The 15,113-nt window shown below is 32.4% G+C and overlaps 2 protein-coding genes across 2 annotated transcripts; both read left to right on the plus strand.

Annotated features, from left to right (window-relative positions):
• The first annotated feature begins 3,207 nt into the window (after window positions 1-3,207).
• On the plus strand, window positions 3,208-7,214 carry LOC100306398 (ubiquitin-protein ligase). Its single transcript, NM_001249004.2, has 4 exons — window positions 3,208-3,326; window positions 4,635-4,774; window positions 5,399-5,524; window positions 6,814-7,214. The coding sequence occupies exons 1-4, from the start codon at window positions 3,293-3,295 to the stop codon at window positions 6,952-6,954; spliced, it is 441 nt and encodes a 146-aa protein (NP_001235933.1). The 5' UTR covers window positions 3,208-3,292; the 3' UTR covers window positions 6,955-7,214.
• A 2,248-nt stretch (window positions 7,215-9,462) lies between these two features.
• On the plus strand, window positions 9,463-10,619 carry LOC100805583 (probable CCR4-associated factor 1 homolog 11). The gene has a single exon (XM_003554409.5). The coding sequence runs from the start codon at window positions 9,687-9,689 to the stop codon at window positions 10,509-10,511; it is 825 nt and encodes a 274-aa protein (XP_003554457.1). The 5' UTR covers window positions 9,463-9,686; the 3' UTR covers window positions 10,512-10,619.
• The last annotated feature ends 4,494 nt before the right edge of the window (window positions 10,620-15,113 follow it).

A 15,113-nucleotide genomic window follows, 5' to 3' on the forward strand; every position in this document is an offset into this window, starting at 1 on the left:
CTTATTTGATAATCACCCTAATTAGAACCATAGGATCTATATTGACATCCAATACCCATAAGTATTTGTCCTTAGAAATAATTATAAGATTAATCTTTGGTTGAAATTTAGCCTCACTTAAAGTTTATTATCTCTTTTCAATATTATATTTTGTGGGGATTAAACTCAATTTCTATGTGTTACACTTAGTGTGTATTGTCAAATGAATTATACACATCAAATTAAATTAAACAAAAATACTAAATTTGATGGTGTTATTTTCCTAAAATTAAAATAGAGGTGAGTGGAGTCTATTCAATATATGATGAAAAAGACTTATAAGAAAAGAAAATAAAAAAAACAAATTAAATTTGTTCATAAATTGAAATTTATTTATGAGCTAAAAATAAGCTTTGTTATATATATATATATATATATGTTTTTGGAAAAATTAATATAAGAGAGCTTATAAAAATTAACTTTGGCATAAATTGATTTTAATTTATGAAAAAATATTTAATTTTTTTTCTAGAAGTATCTATGAAAAAGTTTATGTATTCAACTTAAAACCCATTAACATTTAACTAATTCCAAAAATATATTAATTTATTTCATATATAAAATTTTATTGGACTATAGATAATAACGTATTATGTATTATAAGTGAGATTGATTTTTGACCAATCCAATGAGATACACCCGAAATTTCTAACCAAATAAAATAAATTAAAACCTATTAACATTTAACTAACTCCAAACAAGAAGTCTTGGTCCTGTGGTAATGGTCATAAGGACAATTCCATAAGGTAACAGGTTTGAATCCGGCAAAAGAACATGCAACACAAAACACCCATTAAAGTATTTAACTAACTCCAAAGGCACGTGTTATTGTAAACTGAATTTTATGTTTAGGAAACTAAAATATGAAAGGATCATCTATAATCTATTATTTACTTTTTAATTATATATACAATGACATTAAAGTCTTAGTTTAATCATAAATTATAAAAAATATTAATTACATTTTATCTCCATAATTTCACTTTTACATAATTTGTTTCATGATGTTTTTTGTCACCAAATTATTTACCATTTGGTTTAAAGTGAAAATATATAATTACCTTTTCAATTTAATTAAATTAAGAAAATTTAACAATTTTTTTATTTTATCCCAAACATCAGAAAATCTAACCTAATACTCTTTAAAGAAATTAAAAAGTATGACATTTTTTAAGGGGAAAATTGTCAATTTTTTATTTAATTATTTATTTAGTTCTTATACTAATACAACATTTACATTTTTTTATATTTTTCTTACCAATTTTTCTTAGTGTGTTTTAATCTCACTAAAATGAATCAAAAAATATATATACAAAGAAGTAAGTAATTTCTTAAGTGTAAGGAATAAAAAATGAAAATTACCCCACAAGTAGGCTGACATAGAATTGTTCAACTTAATCAGTAATATCAAATTTGAACATTAAATATGTAATTATATCAAAACTGAGTCTTATCCTCTATCATGCTCGGCTGGAAATAAAAGAAACATGTACCGGATTAGATCCATAATTAAAATTAGGGTAAATAATCATTTTTATTTTTAAATAATTTGCTAATAAATATATTTCTAAACGATGAAAATATAAAATTTTAGTATCCAAAAGTGTAAAGAGTGCGATAAATATATTCGACCCTTAACTTCAATTCGTCACGTTAATAAAATAACTTACGCGACATAAAGGAACGAATTTGTCACTGAAATGATTATAAATGTGGTCATCTATAATTGTCAACATATAGAGATATTTGTCATATATTTTTTTTTTTACTTATTGTCTTTCCACTTCGCTGACAAATGGGTCTCTGAAAGATAAAAAATGTAAAATTTAATCTGTAAAAGTATAAAAAATGTGACAAATATATTTGAACGTTCATAATAGATTGTGACTAATTATTATAATTTTAAAAAATTTATAATGATTGGAACAAAATTTTGGAAGAACTATATTACACCGGTAAGTGTGTTTCCATTATATAATTTTTAAGTTTCATCAATGGTTGAAACATTCATAAAATATTACCAATAAAAGTGAATTTTTATTGCTTTGACAAGTTTTTCTTACTTTTTTTCAATTACAAAAAAAATGAATCATTTGATTGTTAACTCTTGAATAAATGCTATCACAGACAAACAAATATATATTTTTTAATATAAAACAATAAGAAAATCATTATTTATGTTTAATCAAATACTATTTATTTAATTATTTTTTTATAGTTTTTTTATAATAAAATACAAATGTTTATTAGTATATACAATGACATCAAATTACAAATTATAATAAAAGTTTGTTGATTTTTTTTTTTAAAATCATACACAATTATTTTTTATTGACTTATCATTTAAAAAATCACAACCTTAAAAAAAATCATTTCAAAGGAGGTGAGTGTTTTTTACAAATTAAAAGTGTGATTACAATGGTAGTTTTTTCTAAAAATTATTCATGGATCTAATTTAACTATAATGCTTTACAATAAACATTTTTTTTCTTGAACCTTTTATTAAACATGAGAGTGTAAAAAAATTATTTATAGTTTATAAAACGAGTATTCCTTTTTCTTTTAGACTCAATTTAATTTAAGAATTTGTTAAAAAAAATTGTCGCAGTCATTATAATTTTTTTTAAATTATAATAATTAGTCATAATCTACTATTAACGTTTGTATATATTTATCGCAATTTTTACACTTTTGGAGACTAAATTTTATATTTTTATTTGTCAAGGACGCATTTGCGAGTGAAATGTGAGACGAAAAGTCAACAAAAGATTACATGAGAAATATGCTCGGACATTAGTGATGTTCAAATTGGTTGATTCAGTGACAAATTTGTCCCTATGTATCATGTAATATATTTTATTAGATGGAAGTTACACTCAGATATATTTGTCACACTATTTACACTTCCTAAAACTAAATTTTATATTTTTATTTTTCAAGGACACATTTGTAAACAAATTACACATTTACGGAAAAAATCGACTATTTAAGCTTAAAATTTAAAGCATTCTTCTTTCTTTTTTTTTTTTCACAGGAAGGACAAATACGGTGCGTTTGGTCCTCATAGAGAAGCGTCGACCGACGACCGAGAGAACGTGTGTGATTACGGAATTACCCTTCCCTATTAGACCAAATCGCTGTTGCGTCTATTTTCTTTTTCTTCGTTATCCCGACATTAATTTTTGTACACACACACAGATTCCCCTCTTTCGAATTTCGATACTTTGATCAGATCCACAACACTTCTTCATCCATGACGCTTGGTTCTTCAGGATCCAGTGTCGTGGGTTAGTATCTCACCTATCACCCTCCTCTTCTATAATTTTTTTTTTCAAAAACCGAAAATCATGCACAATTTCCTGTTAGTTACTTGTTTTCTTGATCTATAGCAGCCGATGAGATTAAATATTGCTTATTTGCTTAATTTTATTGTGGTTAATTTTTTGTTGTGACTTTGATGATGGAAACGGCGTGGTGGGTTTTTTTTAATACCCTAATTATAATCTAAACCACTTTGCCTTGTTTTCACGTGTGTTTATCATCGTATTGCATGCTTCTTTGAAATTCATATTTCATTTCTACTGTTGTTTAAATATGAGAGCCCAGGTGAGTTGGCTTAATAGTCTCTGTTTGGTACCATTTTTTTTCTTCTGTTTTAGCTATGTCCTCTGCTATTTCTTAATGTATTGAAGCTTAAGCCAACATGTGGGTGGGTAAGCGTGTTCTCCATAATTTCATAACACACATTTTTGTTCCTAAGCATGGTTATCATATGACAAACCATGAAAGAGGAAAGATTCTTTTTGATAATTCTAGGTTTAATATTCAAGTAAAAGTTCAGACTTTCAAAGGCTTGGTTTTACCTTTTGAAATGTAAGCTAAGACCTTTCAAATTACATCTCTCCCTTCTTAGGGAATTCGAATTATAATTACCAGATTCCCAGGCGCAACTTACTCCTAACCCAATCGTAGCCTTTGGGACTTACAAATATGATACAAAGTAGTAGCAGCATAAATCTGACATAGCATACTGCCTATAAACAGAAGCTACAAAAATATCTTAAAATTATGAAGTTATAAGCCAACTATTTATTATATTCTTTGGTGTTGCTCATGCATGAAGATGCTCCGTGAACAAATAAATGTGCCATGCCATCTACTGGATGAAGTAATATGGAATACTTTTGCTGGCTCTGGCAATGTTCATTTCTGTAAAGTTGTGTGCTATGAACCTTGAATAGATATGGGAAAAGAAAAGAAATACTGTATTTAATTGATTGAATGAATTATACAGAACTAAAGAGAGAAATATTTCCTTTTACGGTTTCCCCTTTCACACAGAGCTCATGTTTACTTTTGATACCCAATAGAATGATTCCCCTTCCCTTACATCCTCTTATTTATATAAAATTAAGTAATTAACCCCTTTAACTAACCACTCTAACTATTGCTGACTAATTTTTCTTTATCTCTCCTAACTCCTAATATCATGACTAAAATATGGTGGAAGGATTATATATGTAGCCATTCTTGATATTTATTGAAGATACAATGTCAGTATGAGTGTGTAGTAAGGCAATTGCACTTTAATGCAGTTCCAAGGAACTTCAGATTGCTGGAGGAGCTTGAGAAGGGAGAAAAAGGAATAGGAGATGGCACAGTTAGTTATGGAATGGATGATGGTGATGACATTTACATGCGCTCTTGGACTGGAACCATTATTGGTCCCTATAATGTAAATATTTATCTAACACTGCCTTGATTTTTTTTTCTTCAAATATGTGCATGTTAAATGAGCTGTATTTTATTTGTACTAGTGAATTTTCATGTAGCAATGGAACTTGTGCATTCTAAAATGAAGTTCTTACTTTCCGGGTAATAGCAACTGAGCATGTTAGTCCTTAAACAAACTTCTGTGTCTCAGTGTATGTACACCAGCATAGTTTCAAGTTCATGTCCAGACAGATCAGTTTTAAGAATTAAGTTATATAACATAGCACAAACTTCCATATATTTATACATGTGCACCTATATTATTCTACAACTTTACTGGGCATAATATTGACAGCTATTAAAAATATAATTGGAAATGTTAGTATCCTTCTGTAATTTATATTGTGGTTATAAATTTATAATAATGGAAGTGATTTTGGCTCTTTTATGCCCTTCCAGTAGTCTGCTGAATCTTTGCACCGTTTTTGAAAAAATATGAACTCTGAAGTATGAATTGCTCTACTTAAAATGGAAAGTTTAGGCTTATTATCTCTTTTCCAGATAATGTATTTGTATTTTTATATCCTGCATGAATATCAGGCTATTTGCAGGTTCAGTAATTGTGCTTTTTCTGTTTTTCTACCAGACTGTACATGAAGGAAGAATTTATCAATTGAAGCTGTTTTGTGATAAAGACTACCCTGAAAAGCCCCCGAGCGTCCGGTTTCATTCACGGATCAATATGACTTGTGTTAATCATGAAACTGGAGTGGTACAGTTCATAGTTTTTCACATGCTCTTAGCTTTTTACGTGCTTCAATGCAATGGTGCTGTGGTGGGAGGGGGTATACACAATGCTAACTGCTGTGTTTTTCATTTTGATTTCTCAATTGAAGTTGGGAATAAATACGAGATGTATTCAAAAGTGTGTTAAGAATCTCACTTTGACTAGTAATGTGGCCTAAATAGTGTATATAAGTAGGGAGTGACTCTCACCCCCATGAGCTAACTTTTGAAGATGAGTTTGGTTCAAACTCAAATTCTATGATAGTATTGTAGTCTATCCTAGTGATTGTTGTTGGATCTAATGATCTATCAAGTCACTTGTAATCTTGCAAACTTCACATTGCCCAGTCTCGATGTGAGGAGTGTGTGTTGGAGATCACACATTGATTAGTGATATGCCAAAATAGTGTATATAACCTCATGAGCTAATTTTTGGAATGGAGTTAGGCTCAAACCCAAAATCTAAGGGAGTGATTTGGACTCTAAGAAGGGAATAATATGTAGAGGAGTTTGAGGAACTCTTTCTCATTAGGTAAAATTTATTGAAAACTTGGTTGATACACTCTTTCTTGTTGGTTAAAATTTATTAAAAACTACAAAATCAAGAGAGGTTAATTAAATAAGACATGCGACCCACAAAATTGTCATTTCCTATAAATTTTGACTAATGAGAGAAAGAGTATGTTACTATCATTTCTTATGTATGTGTTGATTTCATCATGCCCTGATGAAAAAAAATACTGGTTGCTTGATCTACATGCCATTACCATGCTACTTTTCTTAGTCATAACATAAAACTTGGTTGATACATCCTTATTCCAAGTGTACTAGAAATTTGGAACTTTGGAAGAGTAAGCATGGGTTGAACTTGAATGGGCCCAGGAATGTGGTTGGGTCACTTTTATACTCAAGGAGAAATAAGGGAGACAGTTAGGCAATTGGAAAGTTTGGGGAGATGGAGGAAGTAGGGATCTGCACCTGAACATGGGACACTGATTATTGTTTGGGGAGAATGGGAGCAAAGGGTTGAGAGAGGTTAGGCAACAATTGAGTGCTTTGGCACTTGGAACCCCTTCCTATCTTTCTTCAGATCATTTCTTTCTTGTAGTTGTCAATATTGTTATGTATTTTCACAGGTCATCCTTTGTATTCAGGAACTAGTTTTCCCAATACACAAATCTATGTTTTCATCCCAAGTCCTATACTCCTATCGTTAGTCCATGTTACAAACTTGATAATAAATTCCTTAGATTTATGGATTTGCAATTGAAACAGGTTGAATCAAAGAAATTTGGTCTTCTTGCAAATTGGCAACAGAGGTTTACCATGGAAGATATACTGACCCAGCTGAAGAAGGAAATGGCGGCTTCACATAACCGCAAGCTTGTCCAACCTCCTGAAGGTACTCACTATTAGTGTCCAAGATCACACTGATATTGGATCATATTGCATTTGCAGTATGCAATATATAGTATGTAATACTCTGGATCCTTCTAAATTCAAGAACATACTGGGGAATGCTCGAAAGAGCTTCATCTTTACCTCCATAGAGTTTTGTTGCAATACATTGTCAACTTTGTTGAAGGGATGCTCTCTGATTGGTCCTAAATATTGAAAGCAACTCTTAAAGTAGCGTTCTTTTCTTATTATAACAGTTCTTCCCGTTTTGATCTTGCTTCTTTCTTGATTCACTTGCTTTCTGACTTTTAATTTAGCGGGAGGCTATATAAAAAAGTGACAAATGCTGTTTGGATGTTTTCAGTTGGTGCATATGTTATGTTTTTAAACGTCAACGTGATTCTCTCTCTGTGGATTTGGGGTTCTCACATTATCCAGTTTTGGTATTGATTGAGAGCTTAATATTATTCCCGTGATTTCTTGGATCAGCACCTTTATCAAAACCAGTAGTATGTTTGAAGAAAATTATTGCCAATTTTAATTGGGAACCCTCTTCAGTTCCGAGCACGGTTATCATAATTTATAATTTTATATTGCTGGAGCAACCTGAAGCCTTGTGAACTGCTGCTATCATGGGGAAATCGTGTTTCAAAGTAATATGGACCCCCTTTTAAGATGTAGCTTTATAAATTTTGCTGAATTGGATATGATAGAGAGAAATAAAAAGTAAATTATAAAAAAATGTTCTAGAAAGTATGTGTAGGAATAATATAACTGTTTTTTAAACATTTCTATTTATGAATCTCTTTACAATAGGATAAATTGAAAAAAAAAATTGCCGCGATCTTCAACGAAAAAATTCAGGACCTCAATTACATGATGATGCAGCTGTTATTTCTCTTCTCTGTTAACTAGATTGCGGTTTCCAAATGGTTCACCTTCATTCATTCCTGTGTTTTTTATTTCATGTGCTAATAACAATTGAACTAACAAGTAACAAGGAAGGGTGGGGTGTCAACGTCGAACTAGCTGATGCTGTCTCCACCTTAGATATGACCTAGGCAAAAGTTAATGGCATAAGTGATTGAAAAATTATACTACAATTTAGGTTATGTTAGGCAAAACTTAATGAAAAGTTAGCAGGTAGTTAAAAGATAAAAATTGAAAAATTACTTATTAAATTACAAGGGTTTGATAAAATTAATTGTTAAAGTAGCTGAAAAATATAAAATGACATAAAATAATAAAATTATAATTTATTTAAAAAATGTAATAAAGAAATTGAGCAAATATATTGAGGATAAAAATGAAAAATAAAACAAAAAACAACCAAAAATTAGCATTTTAAAAAATATTACTTTGGCGATGTTCGATAAGGCATTTAAGTTAGTTTCTAATTTTTTTTACTAGTTAAAAAATTTATTTGATTGTTCCGTAAACAAATTTTTTTTAATAGCTTATTAATAGTTTTTAACATTTTTTGAAATATTATTTGGACTACGTTCGGTATGACATTTCAGATATTTTTTACTAGCTGAAAAATTTATTTGATTATTTCGTAAATAAACTTATTTTAGTAGTTTCTTAGTAGCTTCTAACGTTATTTGAAATAACGTTTTTTAAAACGATAGCTTTTAATTTTTTATATTTTTTTCTCATTTTTATCCTCAATATATTTATCCAAATTCTTAGTTACTCTTCTAAATAGATTATGATTTTTTCATTTTACTCTTTTAAGACTTAATTTTACTAAACATAAACTTTCAGCTAGTTTTTTAGTTAATTTTACGAAACATAGCCTTGGAGCAGTGTTTCAAGAAACAATATAAACTAAAAAACTTATTTACTTAATAACCAAACAAGTTTTTCAGATAATAAAAAAATTAATAATTAACTTAAATATCATGTGGAATATAACCTTAATAATTTATAGAATCTGCAAGATTTGACTACTTAATTACTTACTATCTTTGGAAGATAACTATATTTTTTTTGCTAATTATAATTTAATAAGCTTATTGGATTAGGATTTTAAAATACTTTTTTAGAATAAAAAATCTTGTAAATTTTAAAAAACTAGAGAAATGTAATGATGTTTAAGATTTTTTTTAAAAAGATTCCTCAGATTTGGGTTTTATGATTTGGATTTATAACATGAATTCACAAAATTTTTAAAATGATCTTTTAAATTTATAAAATTTTAAAAATTTCATCAATTTTTAAAAATATTAAAATCTTCGTGTCCTAATTGAATATTGAAAATCTTATGAAAAGTAAAAAAATATTAATTAAATATCAACAAATTTCATACAAAAATCTTTCAAAATTTATTGAAATCCCGAATGTACCTTTTAATTGGTTGCCTTAAAAAAAGGAGATAACTAGTTTGCTAAAAAAAATATATTCAGCTAGTAGTATCATTGAGATAATCCATATCAATGAATCATTAAAAAAAAAAAACAATTTTTAACCTAACTTGCTTTACAAGTCCATATCAATTGGCAATTATTCATTTATTCCTGTATTCGTGTTATTCTTTTTCATCGTTATCACAAAAGAAAAGCAAAAAAAAAAAAAAAAAAGGACGAACGAGAAGAAAGAACCTTCCCCTCACCGTGTTTATAAAAAGTTGTCCATTGCAGTGGCGTTTTCTCTTCACCTGCGAATCTTTTTCTTCTTCTTCTCTTCAAACCCTAAATCGTGGCCTCGTAAATCAACCAAAGTGATCGAACTTCAAAATCCTAAAAGCCATGGCCCAATCCCATGGATCCATCCTCACTCGATCAGTGTGGTCCTCCAATCTGGAATCGGAGTTCGACTTAATCCGATCTGTCATCGACTCCTTCCCTCTCATCTCGATGGACACCGAGTTCCCCGGCGTCGTCGTGCGCCCCGATGCTTGCGACCCCTCCTTCCGCCATCGCCAACCCGCCGCGCACTACGCCGTGCTCAAAGCCAACGTGGATCGCCTCCACCTGATCCAGATCGGCCTCACCCTCTCCGACAACGCGGGAAACCTTCCCACCCTCGGCACCTCCAACGCCTTCATCTGGGAATTCAACTTCAGAGATTTCGACGTCGTGCGTGACGCCCACGCCCACGACTCTGTCGAGTTGCTGCGTCGCCAGGGCATCGATTTCGAGAAGAATCGCGACTTTGGGATCGACTCGTTCCGGTTCGCAGAACTGATGATGTCGTCCGGTCTGGTATGCGACAACGCCGTTAGCTGGGTGACTTTTCACAGCGCGTACGATTTCGGATATTTGGTGAAATTGTTGACGCATCGCGCATTGCCAGAGGAATTAAGAGAGTTTCTCCGTCTAGTGAGGGTGTTTTTCGGAGACAGAGTCTTTGATGTGAAGCATTTGATGAGGTTTTGCTCAAACCTGCATGGTGGATTGAACCGAGTTTGTCAGTCGCTGAAGGTGGAGCGCGTCTTAGGGAAAAGTCATCAGGCTGGTTCTGATAGTTTGCTCACTCTGCACGCTTTTCAGAATATCAGAGAGATTTACTTTGGCAAGGCTGATGGGCTTGTTCAGTACGCTGGTGTCTTGTATGGTTTGGACGTTTTCTGAGCTTTCCTATATGAAATTATATATTCAATTCGGTGTAGGTTTCTTTTTTCAGCTTTAATTGTAAAGCTTACACATTTCTGGCTTATCAATATCATTAGGAATTATTAATTCTTTGGATTCTATTTGCACCTGCGAAAGATAGAGTCAATGCATTTGTTGACTGAGCGGGCTAATATATAGAGTTAGAGGATAATGTTTTAAGTTCTGAACAGAGTGAAAATTTTGCATCTCCCACCTTGCCTATCTACAATTGTCAGTAAAGAGGTTTTAATATTTAATAGAAATGATTTTTGTTCAAAGTTGGCTTGTTTCATGTTCATTGATTCAGTTGCAATGTTGTTGTGCATCAGGCTATATTCCTGTCAGAAGGTAACGATAAGGGATACCCTTGTTGGTTTCCTCCATTTTGGTTTTAGAGTCTGTTTGAATGATTTCTGTCATTGGGTTGCAGAAATTATATAGTTGAAGATCATATAATGCATGGTAGGTTGTAAAATTATGATTCAGTACTGTTTCTGGTATTTTTTCCTTGTTGTTTCTGTTACTTTATATCTAGCATTCTTACTGTAGGAAAGTTGATATATGCTTAATTTTCTTCTTGTAGTAGATCATGTATCTAGTTTTGCACATAAAAATAATAAATATTGTTAAACTTATTATTTATTTAAACATAGATTTTTAAATAATTGTATAAAAAAATTCCAGCCCCCCTTTAATTCACTTCTTGGTCAGTCCCTGCATTTACTTAGTTGGAATAGGTTTTCAAAAGTGCATTCGACAATGGTAGAATCTTGCCTTATGTGATTTGAGTATGTGTGGAGAAGACATGTAGAAGTCTCCTGTGTTATCAATGACGGATGGCGGAAGGTCCATATTCTGCCATATAAACATGCCATGGCAGCCAATGGTACCGCCATAGTGGGCCTCCTTCCACAATTACCTATAGTGGTTGGTAAAATTGCTGCCATGCCATTCCGTCATAGTGGCCACTGGCATTGCCATTTAACAACAATGCTCAATAAGGAGAGTTGATTAAATAGAGGGTAATCCAATCCTTAAAGGCAAAGGAAGACTAAGAAAACTATAAGTGGAACAATTAAGGACTTGAATGATTAATATTTTGTCTGTAGACATGATTTACAACAAAATATTACGGCGTTGTTTGATTCATGTAAGTTGACTTCACTTAATGGTAAAAGGCTTGGTTGTTGTAGTTGTATGCATTTTCAGTTTACATTATGCAAAAGCACCGAAGGATTGGTGTGAGGCCTAAGCTAAGAGCATTATGGTCCATGATATTATTGGAACATTTAGTTGTTGAAAATTAAAGTCTTGGATATTGTATTTACTCTTTCTTTTATTTGTATTATCTAGCTAGAAACTTTATAAGGATGTAAGGGGAAGTGGAGTTTACAATACTGGTACTTGCTAGCTAGTTAGGGGTTTTGTGAGTTGGATACTTGGATAACTTGGAGAATGTATGGGGGAAGGAGGCATTCTATTTTTATTTTTTTATGTCAATTTGAGACTGAGTTTTTGCTATCTGTGAAAGAAGAAATCCTTGTGAAAGGAAAAACCCTTGGTTAGAAGAGAAGTATCTTTTCTCCTATTTGCTGTCAATGTCACTCAATAAGATTAGTATTTTGATTTATAACATTTGCTCCTACTTGTCGGATCCTAATTTTGGGTAGAAGGAAAACAATCCTATGGATGGAGGTCATCAAGTCAAGAATCATCATATCCCTTGAATCTTTAGTGGAATTTCTCAAGAAGGGGTCAGAAAAAGCAGTTATCAGGTCTCAGAAATGATGGTTGAGGGAATTGAAGAGATCAAACAAATGCTTCAAGTTTGATGAAATAGTGATTCTCATTCTCAAGAACTTTTTTTATGTTCTTGAATTGGTCATAAATCTGAGAACATAAAAAATGTTCTTGAGAAAAGGGTGTAGTGAATGGATAGGGGATGATGAAGGGACATGCTAGGTGCACCCAGCAACATTGCTTTTCGGAAGAACCTTCTTCCGGAAGAACAATTTGTGTTCTACCGGAAGAACCTTTTTCCGGAAGCTTTCCGGAAGAACCTTCTTCCGGAAGAAGGTTCTTCCGGATGAACAATTTGTTCTACCGAAAGAACCTTCTTCCGGAGAAGTTACCAGAAGAACTTCTTCCGGTAACTTCTCCAGAAGAAGGTTCTTCTGATAGAATAAATTGTTCTACCGGAAGAACCTTCTTCCGAAAGAAGGAATTATTTTTTTAATACAAGGGCAATTTTGCCCATTCACCTATGTACCTGGGTGCACCAGCAATGTTGCTGGGTGCACCTAGCATGTCCCGATGATGAATATATTAGAACATGACATTCTGCAAAGTGGGTCTGATTATTGACTTAATGGGCCAAGCCCAAATGGGTATGAGCTATTGGATTCATCAAGAAGGTAAGTATGAATAGTAAATCCTAAAATGTGAAGGGTAAACCCTAAACCAAGCTCATTTTTGAATTTAATGGGTCAAGCTCAAGCCTGCATAATACAGAGAGTACCCACAATCATTCCCTTGTGGTTCCAGCAATAGCAAAACAACATAATAGATTCATTATGTGTAGATTGAGCTTTTGCTGTTTACCGAAAAGAGAAATCCTTTTGAGAAGAAGGAAACCCTTAGAATGTTGTTTTCCCCCATATTTTTTCTTGTTTAACTCACCTGACTAACTAATATTACAAACTCCTCTTCCCCTTATATCCTAACAAAACTTGTACTACTCTCTGCTGCTACTCTTTCGAATGACATCAAATTCATAATGTAAGTTCTTGCTGAACACTGAACTTGAGAAACTGGTTGGTGGTAGATGGATTAACTTAAAAGTTTTCAGTACATCTTGAAACTTCCCATCCAGTATGAATCAATGAATGATTGATGAATAAGGTTAGACAACAATGCCTGTTGGAACTTTATATGGGATATGGCTAATCAGAAATTGTTTTTATGTTTAACGTATGGCTGTATTGTTTGAGGATCCAGTAGGTTAATCAATACATTAACAGGTATCATCTTATGCTTATGTCCCAAGTATTGTATCTTTCTTGGTAAAGCTGAGAACCGCGACAGTTCTGGAAGGGCTATTGTTGTGTTTGGCAAGCTGCACTTGTATGGAACTTGACGAACCTAGTCTATCTTAGTAGAACCGTTGGGATTGAAAATCCGACTACAGCTTGATTGGACTTCATGATGGGTTGATTCAGACTAGCTTTGCATGCATAAATGCTAAGATGAATTATATATGAATTATGAACTTATACATTTCATGTATGATATAGAAAGGAAATTTGAAAAAGATATTAGCATGTCATTTTCAGAGTGGGTCAGCATGTCATAATCCAGCATTCATCAATCCTCATGCTCCATGAAGTGTGACAGTGCCCAATATCAATAGCTGCAGACCCATCCAGTTGGATGCGGTCCACCTTTTTTATATTCCCCCCATTATATTTGTTTTGATACACCCCGACCACGTGATGACATTAGCTTGAGAATGTTTCACGGTCTTTCGTTGTTAAGATGGTAAGATCCTTAACAATGATGCATAGCCAAGTGGATGATGTAACACATAATATACAAACTGGACGGTTCCGCACCAATGGTTCTTCTGATGTGACATCTTATACAGGAGAAAATTTGGGGCACTATTTGTATGAAATTTATCGTGCTAGACTTGGTTTAAAACCCAACTCAAATTCGGCATAAGCATATTTTCTGGCAGTCATTTCTTTTTTTATGGCTGAAAGTTAGCTGAATTGAGTCTGGTGCTCACCAATATCAGGATAAGTCTTAAGATTTTAATAGTGTTTACAAATTATCCATTAATAAGATTCTCACACTGATAATAGAAATTAAATTTAGGTTCTTTTGTGATATAAGTCCATTTCTGACCAGCCGGATCAACGTTTGTTGGTTTCTGAGAGTCATTTCTTTTTGAATGGAGAAGTGCTCAATTACTTAATTTAATCACGTTTCAACTACTACAAAAAGTGGTAAATGAGGGAGATGGAATGAGATTGGTGGGTAATTATAAGGTAAAAATATAAGTTCTCAAAATTGATCGTACAAGTTGCAAATAATAGTATCCATAAAATTTCGTGAGGTGGTGGGCACTGCATAAATCTCCCCCTCTTTACTTTTTTTTCATTGGACTGTGGATAGGATTCCATAAAAATAATATGATTCATGTTCTTCGATATAGGCGTTGGTAAAACAAGAGGTCCCCGAGTTTTATTTCTGTTGGAATGATATTATGATCTAATCAAAATACAAGCATAGGTCGAATCAGGGTCCCAGTACATTGATTACACGTCCAATTGTCCAGGGAAATGGTAGTAATACCAATCCATGTTCATTAATAATAGTTTAATCACGTCGAATAGGCATGCATTGGTCAACCCCATATAAGCATACATAGTACATCTTAAACTCCTGAACTGGCTATGGAAAATAATCAATTTTCTACTATTTTGATTGTGACGGACGTTTGGAGGTTTTGGACACACACAAAAGCACAATCGAATGAGACGATGAACAAAATAATGAAGAGAAGAAGATCAAAGGCCA

Source organism: Glycine max, chromosome 19 (genome assembly GCF_000004515.6).
Source record: "Glycine max cultivar Williams 82 chromosome 19, Glycine_max_v4.0, whole genome shotgun sequence".
In the NCBI taxonomy this organism is placed as follows: domain Eukaryota; kingdom Viridiplantae; phylum Streptophyta; class Magnoliopsida; order Fabales; family Fabaceae; genus Glycine; species Glycine max.